This window comes from Battus philenor, unplaced genomic scaffold (assembly GCF_028537555.1).
Source record: "Battus philenor isolate CCGP_79_NKW_IND1 unplaced genomic scaffold, ilBatPhil1.0.hap1 SCAF_10, whole genome shotgun sequence".
Classification (NCBI taxonomy): domain Eukaryota; kingdom Metazoa; phylum Arthropoda; class Insecta; order Lepidoptera; family Papilionidae; genus Battus; species Battus philenor.
The window spans coordinates 15,325,849-15,346,920 of record NW_027181662.1 but is presented as its reverse complement, the minus strand read 5'-3'; the positions used below and the strand labels follow the sequence as shown (position 1 = coordinate 15,346,920).

Here is a 21,072-nt window from a genome sequence, read left to right as displayed (position 1 = left end):
TATCTGATATAAGGTAAGGACCCGCATGAAATTACCTCCAAATCTTTATCTCAGGAGGTAAATATTGTATTGGATTATAAGTAGGGCCATGCGGTAAGCTACACGACTACTCAGCTAAAACCTTATGGCGAGGAAAAAGAAGTAAAAGATAATGACACATACTTCTTGTCATACTTCTGTCTCTGACTGTTAACCTGGAATAACCAGGAGCCTGTTTGGATGTGAAGGTATACATGTATATAATCAATCCAAAGGATCTTTTACTTCTTAATTTTTAATTTGTTATATTTGTCTAGTCTTTTGATTTGGTTATATCGCCCGAAAAGATATCACAGAAACCCATTTAATACTATAATAATAATTTAATACACTTTATTGTACATCTCAGTAACATGTTGTAAATCAAAACATATAATGCAATAGTAAATATAAGTACAATTGGCGGTCTTGTTGCATTGAACGATTTCCATGGAAATATTTCGATAGTTTAATTTTGGGATAAAAAAGATGATCGGTAGAGACACGCACCGATTCAAAGGGAAATAGAAGAAAATGTGTCTTTCACATATAGGTTACCGACATAGGGTATGTACAGTATTATAACAAATGTTTTGCAGACATAAATTGCCACAAAATGACCGACCCGACTCGGATCGCCACTGATGTTAATTCTTCCACTTAACGCGTAAACAACGGCTGAGAAGTCCGATGATGGGAATTTCACAGAAAGCACACGACTTCCATTGAGATATTATATCGGATTGCACCGGAACTATCCAGATGCAACCGGTTAAAATTAGATTTTTCTGGATATTTCGAGCTTGGGAAGCGATGCGGCTGGCGTGCAGATAGATGGTTCGTAATTAAAGTTGATTGGTGTTGATATACGCGTTGGGATTAGATCAAAGTGATCCAGCGAAATAATTGCACGAGACATATTTTTGCGATTGAAGTGTTTACGCAGTAAATGATCCCACTGTTCAGTTATTATCTGATTCAGCGACACACCGCTATACTTCTTCAACACAATATCTTTACTGTCATATGCAACCTATTTTAATATATGTTTGCAGTAATATTATCTTAAAACGAGTACAACTTTACAGTGGTAATAATTTACATTTTGTAATCATTACAACACTGGGCTAATCTGCCAAAAAGAAAGATGAAAATATTGGGTTGTTCGGAAAGCATATTCGTTTTTTTGTGGTGAAAATGAAACACGATCTTCGTATAATGAATAAATATTTAATTAAATTATATATTGGCCATTCTGATCCAACACCCTTTGCCATCTTTCTGGCAGTATTATTCCACGTTCATAAAATCTTTGGTCTTTGCGAACAAAAAACTGATCGAAGCGATTTTTGACGTATTCATTTGAGGTAAAGGTTTTATTGTTCAAAAAATTTTGCAGTGACCGGAACAAATTATAATCCGAAAGGGCTAAGTCTGGAGATAATGGTGGGTGTGGAAGTACATCCAATATAAGCTGTAAAAGCTTTCGGCGAGTGACCAAACTCTCCGTGTGGACATGGGGAACCCATATATCGAGCTTCGTGGTTAAACCCAGGCCTTTCAGGTGGTCATAAACAGTTGAATTCGATAAATTTAACCTCTCACCGATCTCATGTGTTATTCGCTGGTTTGCATCAACTAATGCCTTTATCGCGTCTTTATCAGCTTCAACCGGCCTTCCAGAACGTCGTGCATCTTCGACATCAAAATTGCCGGATGGAAATTTAGCAAACCAGTTCTGGCACTGGCGTATTGTCGACATATCGTCTCCATACACATCGGTTAATTTATTTCTGGCTTGAACAGCATTTTTACCTTTTCTATAGTAAATAACTAAAATATGACACAAATGCTGCTTATTGCTGTCCATATTTAGAAGAGCACCTACTAAAAACTACTGCGTAAAATCAATTGAACTTATTAACACACAAGGCTTGCTATATCAGAAAAATATATAATGACAATACGACAAGTGTGAAGTTAGCTGTGAAAAAATACAATAATTTTTCGGGAAAAAACAAAATTACTTTCTGAACAACCCAATATTTTTATATTTTATTTTAGTAAGCAGTTCTTAAATAAAATTGTATTGGCCATCCAGAATTACTGTTTCCTACTGAAGCTTTACATTTATAGACAATATCATTATAAATTTACCATGTTACCTATTTAAATAATCATCATAATCTAAATAAGGTCCGACATTCCGTGTGAAAGCGGGTATATGTACAAAATATGTTGTAGATTGTACATATGTTTGTTAAGTATTGTCAAGTTCTATGTAAATACCTCCGATTATTTCGCCTGTTAAAGATGTTTGGGAAAGTGATGATTAGAAAATATCCAACTGAGTTTGTAGGTTCTTCTTAGTAAAGAGCGTTCAATGCGATTCTACTTTCTATCAAGTTAAGGTCTGGAGTTTTCATCCTCACGTAACACAGGTGATATATGAATGATGAGTGTATAGTAATACAAATAAATAAATAAATAGATGTTTATTTTTAAGTATAATTAATAGAGTTACCGCAACCCCGATTTAAATTACTATTTTAGTGAGTTGTAGTTGATTTCGCAAAATATATACGTATAGTAGTGTCTGTCAAGCGGCAGCTGAAAATCTTATGTAAATTGATTTTTAATTTCCCATATTTCGCTACACCTTTGGACGTTACCTATTTTAAAATCAGTGTTTCTCACAGGGGGCAATTTAATTGTTAATGGGGGCAATTCGAAAATCAACTCGACATGGATTAAACCCATGCGCTCCGGACCATGAAAATGCAGTTTCAGATTTTGGTGCCAAATCTAATGAAAAAATAAAACTCTTAAATAATCTAAAATATCTCAAAATTATACAACTGGGTGTATAGCGTCGTCAAACTTTCTTACAGCAGACGGCAGGTTCTATGAGGAGCCTCCGACACTTAAAATTCTCGTTGAACAACACATTTGTTCACACCTGAATTGCCCGTTGTAACTTCTGTACTATTTCACGACATTCTGTTTGTTTTAATTTAAAATAAGTGTTAAAATAAAAATTATATGTGAAGGCTAAGGCGCTGCATTGCATAAAAAAGATTAAGAAATACTGGTGTAGACTGTCATGATATGTCAGCTCTCCCAGAGACTAAGGTCGTAAATATCACGAGCGAATCTACCTCGTCTACTAGAGCGTGTTATGTATTGAGGTTAAGAGGGGAGAGCCTACTGCCCATTGCAACCGGTGATGTTGATCGGTTTCAGACGGTCGATCGATAAGGTAGCAGCTTTACTATATCGATCTTCAATGTTTTCTCGCTCGAGTACTTTTTATGGTCCGTTATATGACGGCTTTAGAGGCTTTTATTGGGAACCATGTATCCCAACGTGGGCCCACGCCCCACATGGGACGCAATTTGATTGTTAAGGAGGGCAATTTGACAGCGGAATGGATACGAGATTAACTTTTTTGCTTTAATAAAAAAAAATTATATGCAGAGAACGAGAAGGCTAACACTGTTCAGCTACATTACTACCTAAATGCATAACCACCACATGAGGTTGTTTTAAGTTTAAGAAAAATAACAAACATATTTTCCTCGAGAAGTAGAATGGTAACCGCAAATACGGATGTCTAAACACAAAATGCGTGTTGACCGCAAACCAAGTTCAATTGATTCGATAGACGCAGTTGAGTGAAAAAAAACAATAACGTAATATTCAGCCGATATACAAAAACAACAAAGCGCAGCTGATACGTAAAAAGATTGCGAAGGTCGATCAGACGCCGAGCCGTGCGACGCCTAGACACATGCGCGGCCAGAACAGATATTAGTTTATACTTTCATAATTTACCTATAATCTACTCAAACTTTCAAAACAAGGACAACGATCGCACGGTATCTGAAGGCGTATTTCTACTAAACAACAAAAGAGACTGTCGAAATTCCTGAAAGTTCTAGAACATCAAAATAAAAACATAACACATGACGAACAGTGGAGGCCCAGAGGTAGAGGACTCATTATTTACCTATAATCTACTGAAACTTTCAAAACAAGGACAACAAGCGGACGGTATCTTAAGGCGTATTTCTACTAAACAACAAAAGAGACAGTCGAAATTCCAGAAGGGTCTAGAACATCAAAATGAAGACATAACACATGACGAACACCGGAGACCCAGGGGTAGAGGACTCATTATTTACCTATATTCTACTGAAACTTTCAAAACAAGGACAACAAGCGGACGGTATCTTAAGGCATATTTCTACTTAACAACAAAAGATACAGTCGAAATTCCAGAAAGGTCTAGAACATAAAAATAAAGAAAACGCATGTCGAAAAATGGTAGCCCAGGGGTAGAGGACTAAGAAACAATCTTGTATAATTCCCAATTGACGAATTAATTATATAAGAATTTTACTCCTGAGAAACATTGTTCCAGAGGATTGGTAGCAGCGTCCTTCGCGAACTCAACACCTGCCAAGGTGGCGATAATGGTATATACTCTCATAGATATCTTTGGTGGAGGCATTTGTCTTGCAGCGTGCATCTATGGACAGATACGGCATAACAAATATACGTTAAAACAACGAATAGCACTTATTAACACATAATGGATGGCAAGTTAAATTGGTAGGTAATAGCATGCAGAACAGATAGCAGCTGCGGCCTAAAGGTCCTGGACTTCAGTCACGTAGTACCAAGCGCAGTGTATTACGTCCATCAACGAGCACGAAGGTAGATGTTCTTGTTGTGGCCGAGCACTTCCAATTGATCTTGTGGTTACTCTTTAATGAAATCAGGCGTTACCTTGCGAAAGTCCATCCTAAGTAAGAAATGTACCAATATTTACCCACTTCCGCACATGCAGTGGTAGTCGTGCAACAAAGTGCACAACTGTCGCCGCTAAATCACTCAACACGTGTATCACCCCTCCACGGAGTATCTTCAGGAGTTATGTTACACCGATTAGTGTCAAACACAGAGTCAGACTCTAGCAGTTTTGTAATTCGCATCGTTTGCCGCATACGCATTTATCAGAGGGCTGGCAGGCGGTGCACTTTGTTGCACGACTACCACTGCATGTGCGGAAGTGGCTATTTAGCCACAAACAGAGTGTCACAAGTAAGAAAAGGACCAATATTTATTGGTCCTTTTCTTACTTGTGATTGCTCTGTTTGTGTCTATATCTAGCTGTGAACTTCCTGTAGCTGGAAGGTTATGTAGCTCGGAAATTTTAGTTATATCCAAAAAAAAAAACCGGCAAGGCGTATGATAAAAAATAAATGAATTAGGATAGTACTTTAATATATGTCTTTGGGCAGGGGTAGCCCAGTGGCAGAGGACTGAGATTTTCGATCGTAGGTCGTCGGTTCAATTCAAACTTTGTGAATTAATTTATTGTCACTAATCACGAACAAAATAAAAAAGGACCAATATTTAGCCACTTCCGCACATGCAGTGGTTGTTGCACGACTACTACGGCATGTGCGGAAGTGGCTAAATATTGCTTCTTTTCTTACTTAGGTTGGACTTCCGCAAGGTAACGCCTAATTCCATTAAATAGTCACATACAAGTTTCCTGAGGAAGGACAACAGCGTCCGCAGCGTACCGTAATACCACACTGCGATTGGCTACCAGCCTGCAAAACTTGATGATTACGGTATATCCCCCTATATATAATATCACTTCTAGTCGGGGGCTTACCCACGCCGCGTCTGCCGGTTCGTGGTCACCATTCAAGAAACTTTCGGCTCCAATGGCCATCCATTGCCACTTCAGTCGGTGATCTTAGTTCTTTTTCGGATCTCTTATGATTCGATTCTGATTTTGTTCAAACGTTTGGGAGCATACACGTTGTTTTTTTATTTGACTATGACAGATATGTATTAGGAAGAAATCGGTAGGGGCAGGTTTATACATAAAATTGAGGTAGAATATTGTATTTGTTTCTCACTTTTTATTTCTAAGTTACTAAACTGAGTATGATAACTAACGCCAAGCTCTGGTCTTCGTTTTAGAGGTTCAAAATCTTATGCTGTATTCGTTTCACAGGCGTGGAATCGATATAAATTTTGAATCGATTATCATTCAATTAACGGAACTGTGTAAGCGAACGTCAAGTCGCTAACAACGTACTAATCCTATGTTCCACATTGAAGTCTACATTACACGAACAGGATACAGCCGGTGAAAAGAATCGTCGAGAACAATGGCTGGGCACCGGACCCGCGCGGTCAGGAATAGCTCATCAACGCCGTAGACACAACATTTCAACGCCTCCATTGACAGTTTGTTTTCAAACAGCCGCGCGCTGCGCTTTGTGCGCGCGCCATTGGAACAGTTCACTTGTGTTATCTCCTAACCTTGAAGGTTGCAATTCACGTCAGGCGTGTACAAAAAATATAACAGAACAAAAGAGATTCACTGTAAGATACGAAAATTATTAACGTTCCTAATTCAAAATATCGTCTGCCATTACGACTCTATTTTTTTGCATATACAAAACTTTAGAGCAAGGTAGATAAATGATAGACAAATAGGTATAAAAAGAAATCTCTTATAAGGTGTCTGCTAGGTTATATTCTAGAATATTTAATTATTCCGTGCTGTCTGTATTTTCATTATTTACTGGATATATTCGCTTTTAAAAAAAAGTATTTTAACACGAATTATAAATGTTGATACGCCAGAATTGGTGATGCAATTTTTTTATTTCTATACGTAGATTTTACCGTAGCGATAAATGTATATAATTAATTATTTTAATAAATCCGTGAATGTGTGCGTACGATGTTTATTCTCAAAATAATTAAATATGCTCAATTTATCATTTTCTGAATTAAATTGAAAAAATTGTACCCACTTGTCTCAACCGTTACGCAGCGCAAAGGCGCTGCGCTATTTTTGTTTCTAAAATCGCTTTTGCGCTTCAAGTTTCAGTGTCTGTTGCGCCTAAAAGTGCATCTTCTCCCTATGCTACACGCATAACGTATTTTAATTTATTTTATGCCACATTTCTGCTTGAAATAATCGTATGAAAATAATTATTAAAATTGATGATATTTGTATAATTATTTTAATGGAATCAGGCGTTACCTTGTGGAAGTCCATCCTAAGTAAGAAAAGGACCAATATTTAGCCACTTCCGCACATGCAGTGGTAGTCGTGCAACAAATGCGACACGGCTCTGTGTTTGGCACTAATCGGTGTAACATAACTCCTGAAGATGCCCCGTGGAGGGGTGAAATACGTGCTGAGTGATTTGACGGTAGCAGTTGGGTAGGTCGCATTGTTTGCCGCGTGCGCATTTGTCAGCGGGCTGGCGGGCGGTGCACTTTGTTGCACGACTACCACTGCATGTGCGGAAGTGGCTAAATATTGGTCCTTTTCTTACTTAGATATTTGTATAAATAAGTATTTTTTTTGACAACATCAAGAAAAAATATGTTCCGCAGTTTCTGTCCTTAAAATATAAATATAAAATTTGAACAGTTTTGAACCTCGCATACTTTCCTAAGAATGCATGTACATCGTTCGTTGAAAGGTTATCGTTGAATACAGGTTCCATAGGCTTCTACAGGTAGAAATAGCTTAAACTTCGTTTACGTAACTTGGTTACACTATAAGCAATGTTTCCAGATTGAGAGACACGGTCACATTGCTCGGACAAGCGCGCTTTGAAATGACCCGGGGCGAAGGTCCCGAGAAAAATTACGTACTGCAATAAGACCGTGCTATTTTTTTATTTATTAATTTTTTTATTTTATTTATTAGATAGTACAGTTTCATTTTTATAAGACTTCTTTTTTTAAAAAGTTATACAAGGATCCATAAACCTATTGTTTAACTCAGAGTTTCCCAAACTTTTTTGTGTCGTAGACCTTGCCATGTTTTCCGTGCTGGGTAGACCCCCTACTTACCTGATATTGATTTCCTGTAAATTTCTAACTGTAGTGAAGTTTAGTGTTAAAAACTTAAAGTAAAAACACATGTTAATTTATACATTTATTAATTGAATTTAAATTAAAACTAATCGAAATAAAATTTCCTATCTGTTATGTAAAATATACGTAACATTAAATAAACTATAAATAAAATAACATAAGCAATAAGTAAATATTTTTAGTGAGAAGTGATGAACCTGATGCTTTAATAATAAATTATCAACATTTAGCGTTAATTTTGTAAGGGTTAATCTTAAATCTCCTCGGCTAATGAAGTCCAGTCTGTGGACCCCCATTTTCATTTCATGGACCTCCAAATTTTTTTTCGCTGACGTAGACCCCTTGCAGGTTGTCATAGACCCTTAGGGGTCGATATAGACCACTTTTGGAATTACTGGTTTAACTTATTAAGTGTCGATATGGAGACTCTGTGAGTCAATGCTAGCTCTGCAGTGAGCAGTGATTTCCCCCGGAGCCTTACTCAGAACCGCCTTTATTACCTTCCAATGTCCCTCTTGTTGGTCAGTTTTTTTTCTCGGAAAAGACGTCGGATATTTACAAAATCTTCCAGACAGCTCAAAGAGAAGTCTTAGAAACACATGTTATCTCTGGAATAGCTTGCACATTATTCTGCAATAAGCCGCCATGCTGTGTTTATAACTAGATATTGCTTAGATAGACTACAATAAAGTTTAACTTCCACAATAATAATCCCTGTGAGTTTGTTGTGGGTTTTTCTAACGTCAAGACGGATTTAGAACACTTGTAGATTTAAGTTTTGTTTTTATTAAAGCCACCTGTAATTTTTTGCCGCCAAATATTACATTTATTATTTCTACTTTTTACATTTTACATTTTTTGCCTAGTTTGCTTATTGCTATATTCGAATCTATTTATATTTTTATCTATTTCCTGCCATATGTTATATACACTATTCGTTTCTTATACTGAGTTTTAAGTCAACATAGCTATAAGTTAATGGATGTCATTTTAAGGGAGTTCAATCTGATTGTAATTTCTATCAAAATGGGCTCTTCTAGGCAGTATGTTCCTAGACAAGTATGTTCCGGCACTGGCCGCTACATTCTTGTATCTTACCGGATTGAGAGGAGATCACTTCGGTGGACGCTTTACAGAGTGAGAAGGCTCAAGGACCCCAACGGATGGATTTAGTCACAGATAATATCAGGTTAGCGTTCCGATATAAAGGCACCCGAGAGGAAGGAACCTCTGCTTGGTCGGATGCAATTGCCTGGCTAACATTGTTTTCGTACACAAGTGGTACTGTTAATGATTCTACAAAGATAATTAACACGTTCACTGCGGGCCCAACTTTGAAGAACTTTCAGCTGGTGCGGCTGAGGTCGAATCAGCCTCAAGCTGAACTTCCTAGTAGTGCGGTTGAGGCCTTTTCTGCCTCATGTTCATCAATATTTTTTTACAATATTGAGTCAATGCTTCGCAGACATAAAGAAAGCTATATTTGTCTTTGTCATACCTCATACGGTTGAGTGTAAACAGCCGCCGCACTAGAGAGAAAACACGAGTTTTACGCGCCGCACCAGTGCAAAGTTTACCATGAGGCTGAATCGACCTCAAGCCGCAGTGAACGTGTTAAATCAGCCGACAGACGTTCAATGCAAGGCATAGGTCTCTCTCAAACATCATCACGATGACCGACCTTGCTCTGCCCGCATGCATCAACTATCCCTCGATCTATGCATCGCATGAATTTAAATAAACGAACTTGTAATGGTAAATATAAAACCACCATTAAATAGCCGACCTGAACGTCTGACGTACGTTTAATTCTAGACAAGTTAAATTTATAGCAAACCAATGACAAGTGGAAATTAATATTCAATGCGCGTCCGAGACCTCGTCTCTGATATTGCCATTTTCACAATTGATCGTTATGAGGCTGATTATACCGGTTCTCTCTGGAGTGATGGGATAGTACCGGTTCACCGGTTTATGTTACGTCACTAATATCGATTTTCAAATCAAGTTCCAAAATTATTCGGTTACATCCAGACATAGTTTCATTAGATTCTATTTTGCCTGGTACCATGCTAGTTTTATTTAATTTGATCATCACTAGTTGAGTTATGTGTGACGAAACCGATATCTGAAATTCTTAACTTTGATGTTTTGAAACTACAAGGTGTTGTTTTACCTTATATTAGAACAGAACGACAATTTTGAAAGCAACTGTGTACGGTTTTCCGACAAACAACATCTGAGTTATTATGAAATAAATTTAAAAAGTTTATTGAACAAAAACTAGTTAAAATCTTTTTAAAGTTTGTCTTTAAGATATCATTAAGCTTAATAGTGATTTACTCTAATTTATTAACCCTTTCGTTACCAGCGCTGGTGTAAGCCGGCGTTCACTGGACAACCCGCGTATACCAGCGCCATAGTTAGCCGGCATCCACTTTGTAATGTGGGCTTATGTGTAGATCCATGTTTTAATTATCACAGCCAAATAAATTACTAACAATTATCCTTACTTCTATTTTTAAACGGTTTTATTTAGTTCGACCCGCACGGAATTTGTTTATTTGGGTCAAAATTAGAAATTGACATTTAAGCACCTTCCCGTCGTCAGATTGATCTGAAATTTGGTACACACATTTATTTCAGATGACAATACAATATAATAAAATCAATAACATTATAAATCTAAGATGGCCGCCGATACAAAATGGCGGATTACATATTTTTCCTTAATCCCCTGAATTTGGGTATCAAATGAAAGGGCTACACTAGTAAAACACGATGATTATGTCAAAATTTTAAAATTCAAGATGGACGCCTTTCTAATATGGCGGACTAGGTAAATATTTTTCCACAACCACCACAATGATACCCATATCAAAAAACCGTTTAATTTAAAAGTTTTTTAAATGTATTTTTTATTACCACATATCGAATTATTATTTTTTAATTTCCGCGAACTTAATTTCAATTAATTTATTTCTACATTATTTATTTATTCCCTTTCATAATTACACAACAAAAAAGGTACATACAAAATCGCGAAATCGTATACACAGTTTTTTTCGGCGAAAGTTGGACGTGTCTGCCTGTTGTTATTCGTTGTACTTCTCCAGGTGGAAAATTCTGGATAATTTATCTGACTAGAATAGATTAAGGAATCGTAAGCACCGAACGAAGATTAATCCTTGTGAGTCTTTTCATGACTTTTGGACCTTATTAAGGTTGATCGGAAAACGCTGAATGCAGGCCGTTTCCATTTAGCCAAAATTTTCTAATCTAAGGGGGATGGCTATATGCAGCAGTAGATGTTCTGCGTCTAAAATTATGATGGTGATGATGGTAGTCACTGTTTGACTGTGCTTTGAACTTTTAGAATCTTTTAGATCTAGATGTATTCGATATGTAAGTGTAATTGGTCTTATCTAGCTAATTATTGAGTACATCGATGTACAAAAAATAAACTTAATGACTATTTCCGTGGCACCGGATATATTAGTTAAGCGAAATGGATGTTAATCAGGAGACGGAAGAATTAATACTATTGAGGATGTGAGAGTCCTGGAGGTCACTTCGGTTCGCCCACGCAGCTTTTCTGATGGTGAATGCATTTTATATAGACACATGCACCACCAGCGCAACGATCAATTTAAGATTTGGTGCTTGTGCAAAACTATTACAAATCTTTAGTACTAATAGAAACTAATATGAAGACTCTCAAACATGTCACTAGGATCTTCGAGTTCTTCGGACACGTCGTTCTAAAAACTGGAAACGACCTTTAAAATTTCGACACCACTGCAATGCGTGTGCCTCCCCTAACGATATAGGGAATATATTATAATCAAATATTTGGTGATTGTAGTTTAATGGTATGCAAAGGACGCTGCTGCCCATCCTCTAGAAATTTGATCTCAAGTCGATGGTAAAAAGCCATGGTCTGACTAAATCCAAACAACTCTCAACATGAAAGTTTCTGAAGTACAGGTCGCGGAAAACTAAAGCAAACCGGAGGAATATTGCGCAAGATAAGATCACCGTATGATCAAAATCAAAACTCCAGCTTTGAGGAAATGACACAAGGAGACACACAGAAGACTTGTATAAATTAAAATTAGATAATACACAAAGCCTCTAGTTGCAATTATCTTAGACATGTGCTCTTAATATACCAGTCTTAATGATGGCAATAATGGATTATTTTAAAGGTTTGTTCTCGTTTTCCCGCCATGAATGTTCCAAGAGATCTAGGAGCTCGAGAACCTCTAAATCTAATAGTGTAAAAATAAAATCTTAATCTTCTTAACAGAACTGCCTTTCGAGCCGGTGGCGGCTTCCTATATGGACAATTTAGTCGACTTTTTATATTACTTGACTCAAAAGTGCTTGTATGCTTGTATATGTAATATGTATTGTATTGCCAATAAAGAATATTTCGATTTTTAATGAAAATAAGTAGCCGAGCCAAAGCTCCTGAGAGAGCACCCAAGCCTTAGTACCGAGGTCTACTTTATGATCTCTTTTTGGTCTTCCCAACAAGCCCTTGTAATCCGTATATACCTAAATAAAAAAACATGGATAAGGGATTTTAAATTTAAATCTTACCGATACTAAAGAATGCGGCGAAGAAAGAGAGGTGTTGCGTATAAAGATTGTGAAAGAAAGGAAGATAATAAAAGAAAAGGCGATGAATGGAAAATGTAGCAATAAAAGTAGTGAAGGATGAGAGAGAACAAAAATAGAATAGTAACATTGAAAAAATTATTGCTAAATAAGCTTCCTGTTACAAATATGACAGAGGGAATGAGAGGTTAATAATGACGGTGGCCGTATGAAAAGACAATTCCTTGTATACTAGTAAGGCAACATTGACCTTATATTAAAAAAAAATTCTACCTTGAACATCAATTCTTTTTATATCTTTATCTTTAGAAGAGCGCGGTTAAAATGTTTGCAAATTAAGGTAGTTTTTTTGCTTTTAAACTACAAAGTCCTTGTTATATATACGGTAAAAGGAATGATCTCTGTTTATTATCACGGTCACAAACACAATAGTGGAACTGCTATGGTTTCCCATCAATAGATATAAGGTTTCTAAACATGTCAATTTGGGAAAACGATGCATCGGTTTTGATGCCGTTAATAAATTTTCTTAACGAACCAAGTTTTGTAATTTTTTTTTGGATTGGCAGATCTTATACAAAACCGAGGTATCAGAATTTTTGAATATCTTCAGAATAAGTTTACAAGTCATCTGCGTTATTATATTAGCCGTCTACTGCTGGTATTGGCTTTCATTGCTCTTCAATAAAACCTTTTTAAAACTGCTTACATACTGCGCTTACAACAGGGTCATTTCTCTACCTTGTTGGTAAACGTCTGATGCTGCGTTTCCTGATCTGTGGTCTCCACTCTCGAACCTCAGGAACCTAGCGACTATTTGTTCTGTGCCTGACCTGCACGTTGTCGACGAGTTTAAGTTAACTATTAAATTATAAGTTATCTTTTGATGTTGATTACGTAGATAAAATTAAAGAATACAAGTTATAAAAGTGGAGTGATGTTTTTGCTTATTTTGCATTGTTACAGGGGCTATAGTACATAAATATGATATCAAGGATACTTGTAAAAATGATCGTAAAAAAGACGTCTTGTTTTAATTGTAGATTCTTCTTAGATAACGACGCGTTTGGTATTTTTCTATTAACTTACTTTATTTTAATATGTATGTCATTATTGATGTATAGGATTGCCACTGTTCAACACTGTAATACCATATTGAGATCGGCAACCCTCTCATGATATTTCAACTATTGACAAACGCTTGGCATTTGTTATAGATAGTCCTACCAACCTAGCAAAAAAAATATCGGCCTTTTCACCTTAGTTTTAGATGATAGTACCATGGTTACTGGTTTTTATATAATTATATCTTATTAAACTTTTATAATAACAATGGACAGGCCTCCCTCTATGTGGATTGACGACATAATTAAAGTTGTCTTGTAGTTGGCGTCTATCTATTGAAAAGAAGACGTTTGTAACTGTTTTTCTGACGTTTATTTATTGAACGGTGTGTAGTTTATTATTATTATTATAATCGTGAGCGCGAGATGTTCGTAGATTAAGCGGCTTGCGACAAATGCGCGATGTTTTGGCAGCGGACTGATCTATTTATGTTTTGTTGGCAGAGATCAAGGAGCGACTGCAGCGGGCACCCTTCGAGACCGCGCTGCATCACGCTGGTATGACGTCATCACATCTTGTTGATGTTTTTTAGTTCTTAAGTTTATTTTTAATCACGTTTATTGACCCAATGGCTCAGCGCGCGTGGACTTTGACGGTTGGTTCTAATCTCGTTGGACATTAAACTAAAAAGTGAATGTGTATATCACTTGATGCTATGTGATACGAACACTATTTGTGATCCAGTAATTTAATTTAATTTTTAATACTCTGTACTCTCTACTTATTGTACACGTTATAAAAAAAATATATATAGTTGCATAATAGTAAAGGAAAAGTACAACGGGCGGTCTTATCACACGAGGAAATTTCTTACAGACAACTATGGTTTGGAAATACAAGATAGATATTTTTTTTTATTTTACTTATTGAGGAAACTTAAAAGTAGTTACACAATAATAGGCTATCATCACAAGTTTCCGCCTTTAGCATTGTTTACAGTTTGTTGACGTACAAAAGGATCATAATCATACATAGAAGAAAATTACTTAAAAACTTTATAGCATATATATAGGACGTGTAACAACACATACATATACACACACATATAAAAAGTAGTTATTTTAAATTCGAAAACCAAATAATTAGTTCATGTATTTGCTATTTAATGCACCTGAATTGACACCAAACAGACAAAAGTCAAATTCTAATTCTTCAACTAATTTATTCAAGCTACACGGAGTACGCAACATCAATGAGTTATTTCTATAATTACTGTGACCGTTAGGAATAGAGAGCGGCTTAGGGTTGCTTTGCCGAATAGACAGGACATGTATAAATATAAAATTGATGATCTCGCGACAATATACAGAGCCATTTAAAATTTTAGCTAAATATATGGTATCTGCCAACTCTGCTCTTTACCAAGTGCAACAGGTGACGTGGTGGTGACGCCTATATCTATTGAGATAAAGTAAGAAAAGGACCAATATTTAGCCACTGGGGGGTTCTCTGAGTACCTTCATAGGTTTAAGCTCAGGGAGGACCCCTCGTGCTTCTGTGAACCGGGCGTGGACCAGACCGTGATCCACCTGGTAGCAGAATGTTCCGCATTTGGAGGGCTCCGGTACGAGACCGAATGCCGGATAGGAAGAAAGATTGAGGAGGCCACACTCGCCTCCATCATAATGGAAAAAAGGATGCAAGAGAGTCCGTCCTCAAATTCTTCAGAAAAGTTGCACAATACGTAATTAATAGGAATAAAATATAGTTAAACATAAAATATTGTAAGTCTTATTATATGTTTAATCTTATTAAGATAGATTTATTGAAATTAAAATAAAAAATGTAAAATTGATGTACATGAGAAAAATAAATAAACTAAATAAAGCTGTGATACTGCAATAGAAAATACAACTGAAGTGTTTGAAGATGGAATTATGGAATGATAGAAGGAAGAAAAAAAGATATTGTGAACTATGGAAGACGAGGATGAAAATAAAAAAAAACCATGTGAAAAAATTGTTAAGAAATAAAAAACCCTGTTCCCAACAAAATATGGGTGGAAGAAGATGTCCCAATAGCGAAGACCTTAAAAAAAATATTTAGCCACTTCCGCACATGCAGTGGTGATAAATGCGTATGCGCATTGTTTGCCGCACGCGCATTTATTAGCGGGCTGGCGGGCGGTGCACTTTGTTGCACGACTACCACTGCATGAGCGGAAGTGGGTAAATATTGGTCCTTTTCTTACTAAGGATGTACTTTCGCAAGGTAACGCCTGATTCAATTAAATATTGAGATAAACACTGCATCATACCACATTTATATTGAAGACAACTTAATATCCGGCTTTGAATGCAAGTAGATACTTACATATATTCATATATTTATTATTTTATTTTACTTTATTGGAGATAAACAGTACTAAAAGGCAGTAAAAATTACAAAAAATAAATATACAATTAGTTACAATTGTTACCTTATAACTATCTCAAAGTATGGTATTTTCTTATTCTTCATTTCAATCGATGGGTTGCGCACTGCAAGGCTTAGGCCTTACTACAAGATATCTATTGGGTATATACCATAAACGAACAGGCAGTATTGTATTATGGTTTACGCAGAGGATGCTGCTGCCACTCCTCAGGAGACTTGTTTGTGAGCAGTGGCAATCTTATATAATTACTGGCTGATCCCGCAAACGTTGTTTTGCAAAAAAAAATTGATATTTTAATTTACAAATAAAAAATAAGGGTTGATCGTAGAGGGGTGAAAATTTATGGTTGTATGTATTCTTGTATGCTGTATCATAAACAAATAAAAACAAAAAATTTCGTTAAAAAATTAATTTTTTTTTTTAAGTGAACAACCTTTATCACTTAGGGGTATAGAAAATAGATAGTAGCCGATTCTCAGACCTACTGAATACGCATATTAAATTTGGTAAATATCAGCCAAGCCGTTTCAGAGGAGTTCAAGTTCGAACACCGTGACACGAGAATTTTATATATTAGAATTGCACGAAATGTGAATTACATTAGATTGTATCCAGGGAATCGAATCCGCGACATGGCGATCGCAAGTAGTCCTCTACCACTGGGCTACCATAGGTATTAATCACTACGTTTTTGGAAAACCAAACCAATTCACTATAGCTGTCTACTTGGAAGTTATTAAAATATGTAAACATTTTAATTATACCTATGTGTCTGAAACACGAATGCCATTTGCAATATCGCACGTGTCGGACGCGTTAATTCAAATTCAGTAAACATACAAATTGTGAAGCGAAGCGCTTTTAATTTATCGTGTGTTCACTACAATACATTTAGAGGTAATGTCTTTTTTAATTTTTTTGCCCTCTTTCGCTACAGTACGTTCTGAAACGCAATTTCGCGTGAGATGTCAGAGGGTAATCTATTAAAATAACAAATTGTTATAACTCTTCATTAAAATGTATACAAGGTGTGTGAAGCTCTAGGTAGACCGATGATGATGTAGGTAGCTGGATGCGAAGAGTAGCAGACCAGTCATCCTGGCAATGATCATATAACTAAAGTGATTTACGGATAATGATCAACGTGTAATATTTTAACATGGATATGCAAAATACATAAGAAAAATAGTCAAATAAATGGGAAAATAAAAACCTTTTTTTTTTCTAGAAAAGTATAAAAAATTTGTAATAAATAGGTATGTAATATAAGAATATGTTTATGAGAAAATTCATTCAGTCATAAGAATCATCATTGCCAAAATATATCCCCGTTCCAATAATAAATTAGAGAAACGAGAAGTCCCCAATATCCTCAAAAAGACATGGATGGATGTATTTATGTATGTTATGTATAATTTCGGAAAATGTCAGACCTCCAAATAGCAAATATCTGCTCTTTTATATAACATGCTTCTAAATCAGCAATAACATTTTAAAATTTGATTAAACAGGCTTCAGGTCCATTCGGTGATAAACCACAAAATGTGTCAACCACAAAAAGTTGTAAAATGTTTTACATGTATTAGAATGCATCATTGAAACAACTACATTGTACTACTAGTTCGCAATATACAATACTCTGTAAATATTATATCACACATAGCTGCTGTGAGTAGGCCTCCATGTCTGACCGCCTTACAGTGGGATCCAATCGGCTGATTGCATCATCAGACGGTGATGAATTTTTTTTATTAGTATGCGACGAGGCAGTAACTTCTATCAGTACAGTTTGCAGGGAGGTGTAGTAAATAAATATTTTTTATGTGTAGTAATTCGAAATTTGAAATTATTTTTTTTTACTTATTATATAGATATAAATAAATATTTCTGATAGCATAGATTTTTTTTAAAGATTGTACCATAATATAATCTTTATCCCTTTAATGCTTTTACAAGTACAACTAATTACCCTGTATATATATGATAAATTTTTAATAAAAATATCGCTATGTCATATAAAACCTGTACTAATTTATTTAAAAAAAACATTTCTTATTTAAAATATTCTTAAGAACTTTAAATTAATTAAAAATAAAGATAGTAAGTTCATATTAATGTTTTTAAAATTTAAAAATAAGAAGTAAGAATCTTCTACGATTTTTTGTGCGATTTACCTTTGTCATATTTAAGATAATCCTAGTATATTATTAAATATATTTTATTATTGCATTCAAGAGTTTGTTGCTGATCTAAATGTGAACTTGGTTTATTGACTCATTTACATGCTTGATATTATATTGTATATATCAAACTTGTTAAATATCTTTTTCAATTTTTTTTGTTCCTTTTCAACAGATTATTAATCCGAGCCGGCGGTAACTTACTACTTAATGTTAAAATAAATACATCTAAAAAACTTTTAAGTTAAACGGTTTTTTGATACCCATATTGTGGTGGTTGTGGAAAAATATGTACCTAGACCGCCATATTGGAACGGCGTCCATCTTGAATTTTAAATTTTGACATAATCATCGTGTTTTACTAGTGTAGCCCTTTCATTTGATACCCATATTGAGGGGGTTAAGGAAAAATATGTAATCCGCCATTTTGTATCGGCGGCCATCTTAGATTTATAATGTTATTGATTTTACTATATTGTATTGTCATCTAAATTAAATGTGTGTACCAAATTTCAGATCAATCTGACAACGGGTGCTTAAATTTCAATTTCTAATTTTGATCCAAATAAATTCCGTACGGGTCGAACTAAATAAAACCGTTTAGAAATATACGACGGTTCCAAAATAAATAAACGTCTTCTTGAATAAAATAATTTTGAATTTTAATTTTAATAATTCGAAACCCCGACCAGCTGTTTTCATATTTGTGCGGATACAAATCAACATGAAAGACCTCACAGAGCTGTGATCTCACTCCTCACATAAACGTCGCACGTTTGAAAGATTTACTTTTGTTTTCAAGTCAATCCTGCCAACCGTTTGCTTTGTTACCACACTAGTCTAAATGTGTAACCCACTGACATGAAGTAACACGATCATAGTAAACAATATTACGTTCATAACTGGATACTTTTAACTTTTACAGTTATTCGCGCTTTTGTACAACTGTGAACGACGTAAAGTGGATATTTGACCTTGTGAAAGTAATTGAAAGAGATAAAAAAATTGGTTCAGTAATAACATAAATCACGGAAACCTATAAACCGAAACAAAGCTATGCGGTTAACTAATTGGTTTCAGAAACACACCCCAGGTTATGTTTGGAAATTTTCTATGAAAGCGAATCAGATATACAAAGATCCGTAAACAAAAGAAAATAACTGTCATAACAATCGATTACCAAATGGTCTCGTCGGAAACGAGGTGGATAGATAGCGTTGCTGGAGTTTCTGCCGCCATTTCTCTAACGCTTTCCGAAGCGGTAGTAGTGATATTAGACAGGCAATTGCAACCGGCCAAGCGGAGGTTCAGACCTCTTGGGCCCACATGTCAGAATGCTAAGCAGGTATGTAAGTGACAACTTAATCTCAGGTCACACCATGAAGCGATAACCGAAGCAATCTAAGAGCTCAGCGGAAAATTCCGGTAAATATTTAATATGTAGCCGGAGCTCTTCCAACAGCCTTCGAGCTTCGCTACTTTAAAAGAGGTCTTAGATTAGACGCATTCTGCACCCTGAGATCTCTTACTCGCAGAATTTGCAAATGCCATTTGGGCAGCAGTGAGAATCATAAGAAAAGCTTAAAGTGGCAGTACGTAGGCCAATTAGCGCTTAAAACATATAGCCGGTGAGGCCTTTAAGTTCTGGAGTGGAGACCACGGTCCAGTAAGCCCAGCATTGGACGTCCACCCACAAAGAGGAAAGATAATGTAAGAAAAGGACCAATATTTAGCCATGCACATGCAGTGGTAGTCGTGCAATAAAATGCACCGCCCGCCAGCCTGCTGATAAATGCGTATGCGGCAAATAATGCGAATCACACAACCGCCACCGCCAAATTACTCAACACGTGTTTCACCCCTCTACGGGGTATCTTCAGGAGTTAGGGCTAGGTCCATCCGTAAATGATGGAGATGTACCCGTAGCATTAGAAAAAAAATTATTATGATAATATAAAAAAGAACAAAAAGCGAAATTTTTACTCGAAGCATTTTTTTTACAGACAACCATGGAATACATACTTTATCATAGAAACATAATTACATAATTGTCATCTATTTTTTGTATATATAAGTCGTATCTTTGCCGAATCTTGTTTATTAATGTCGATTCTACCGCGCGTTGCCCCTTTTATACGTCTACGAACAATTAGCGACATCTGTCGACGCCGGCTGTAAGTACAGAGTTCCTACATTTTATACATGTACATATCGTTATTTATTTTTTATGGTCCCGTTATAAGGTCCTCTCATACCCCTTATCGTATCACGGGGATTTTATTTAGTAATATTAATTTAGCAATGTCCTGATTTTTGAATCGAACTCGACGAAAAATCCCGTGACATTATGACTAAAAAGGTATACTTCATTTATATCGTTGTTACACTATAACATCGATATGTGTATCATTCATTACCTGCTTAGTAAGCATAACGCGTATTCGTGTCAGGTAATGTGGGGACTGTAGAAATCAATGAATGGGATGACGCCATGTTTGTCGGCGTGGGCAGGGTCGAAGGTCGTTCCAATGTCATTACCGCGTATTTCCCCTGTAGGCTTTTAGCTAACGAGCAGACGGGCGGCCGGGGACCTTGCTGGTGCCGGGGCGGGGAACCCCGCACCTTGCCTGTTACCGCGCAACGCAAACATTGTTAGAACTTATTTAACCTGTACTCCTTGACCAAGACATTGGCTGTGTAAAAGATCTGGACGTGTTCGCATTTGTTGGGACAAATTTAACTACAATTCAAATTTTGCTAACTATACTATGGAAATTTATTATTATATTGTTAAAACATTATCTGTAATCATCTGATTAT

General features: G+C 36.0%; 1 protein-coding gene across 1 annotated transcript in view; it reads left to right on the top strand.

The window, feature by feature from the left end:
• Positions 1 to 21,072, top strand: part of LOC137924436 (synaptic vesicle glycoprotein 2B-like) — a 57,452-nt gene that overhangs the window by 12,818 nt on the left and 23,562 nt on the right. The window contains exon 2 of the mRNA XM_068767840.1: positions 14,139 to 14,192. Within this exon, the coding sequence (XP_068623941.1) occupies positions 14,139 to 14,192 (54 nt within the window). The remainder of the gene's footprint in view (positions 1 to 14,138; positions 14,193 to 21,072) is intronic.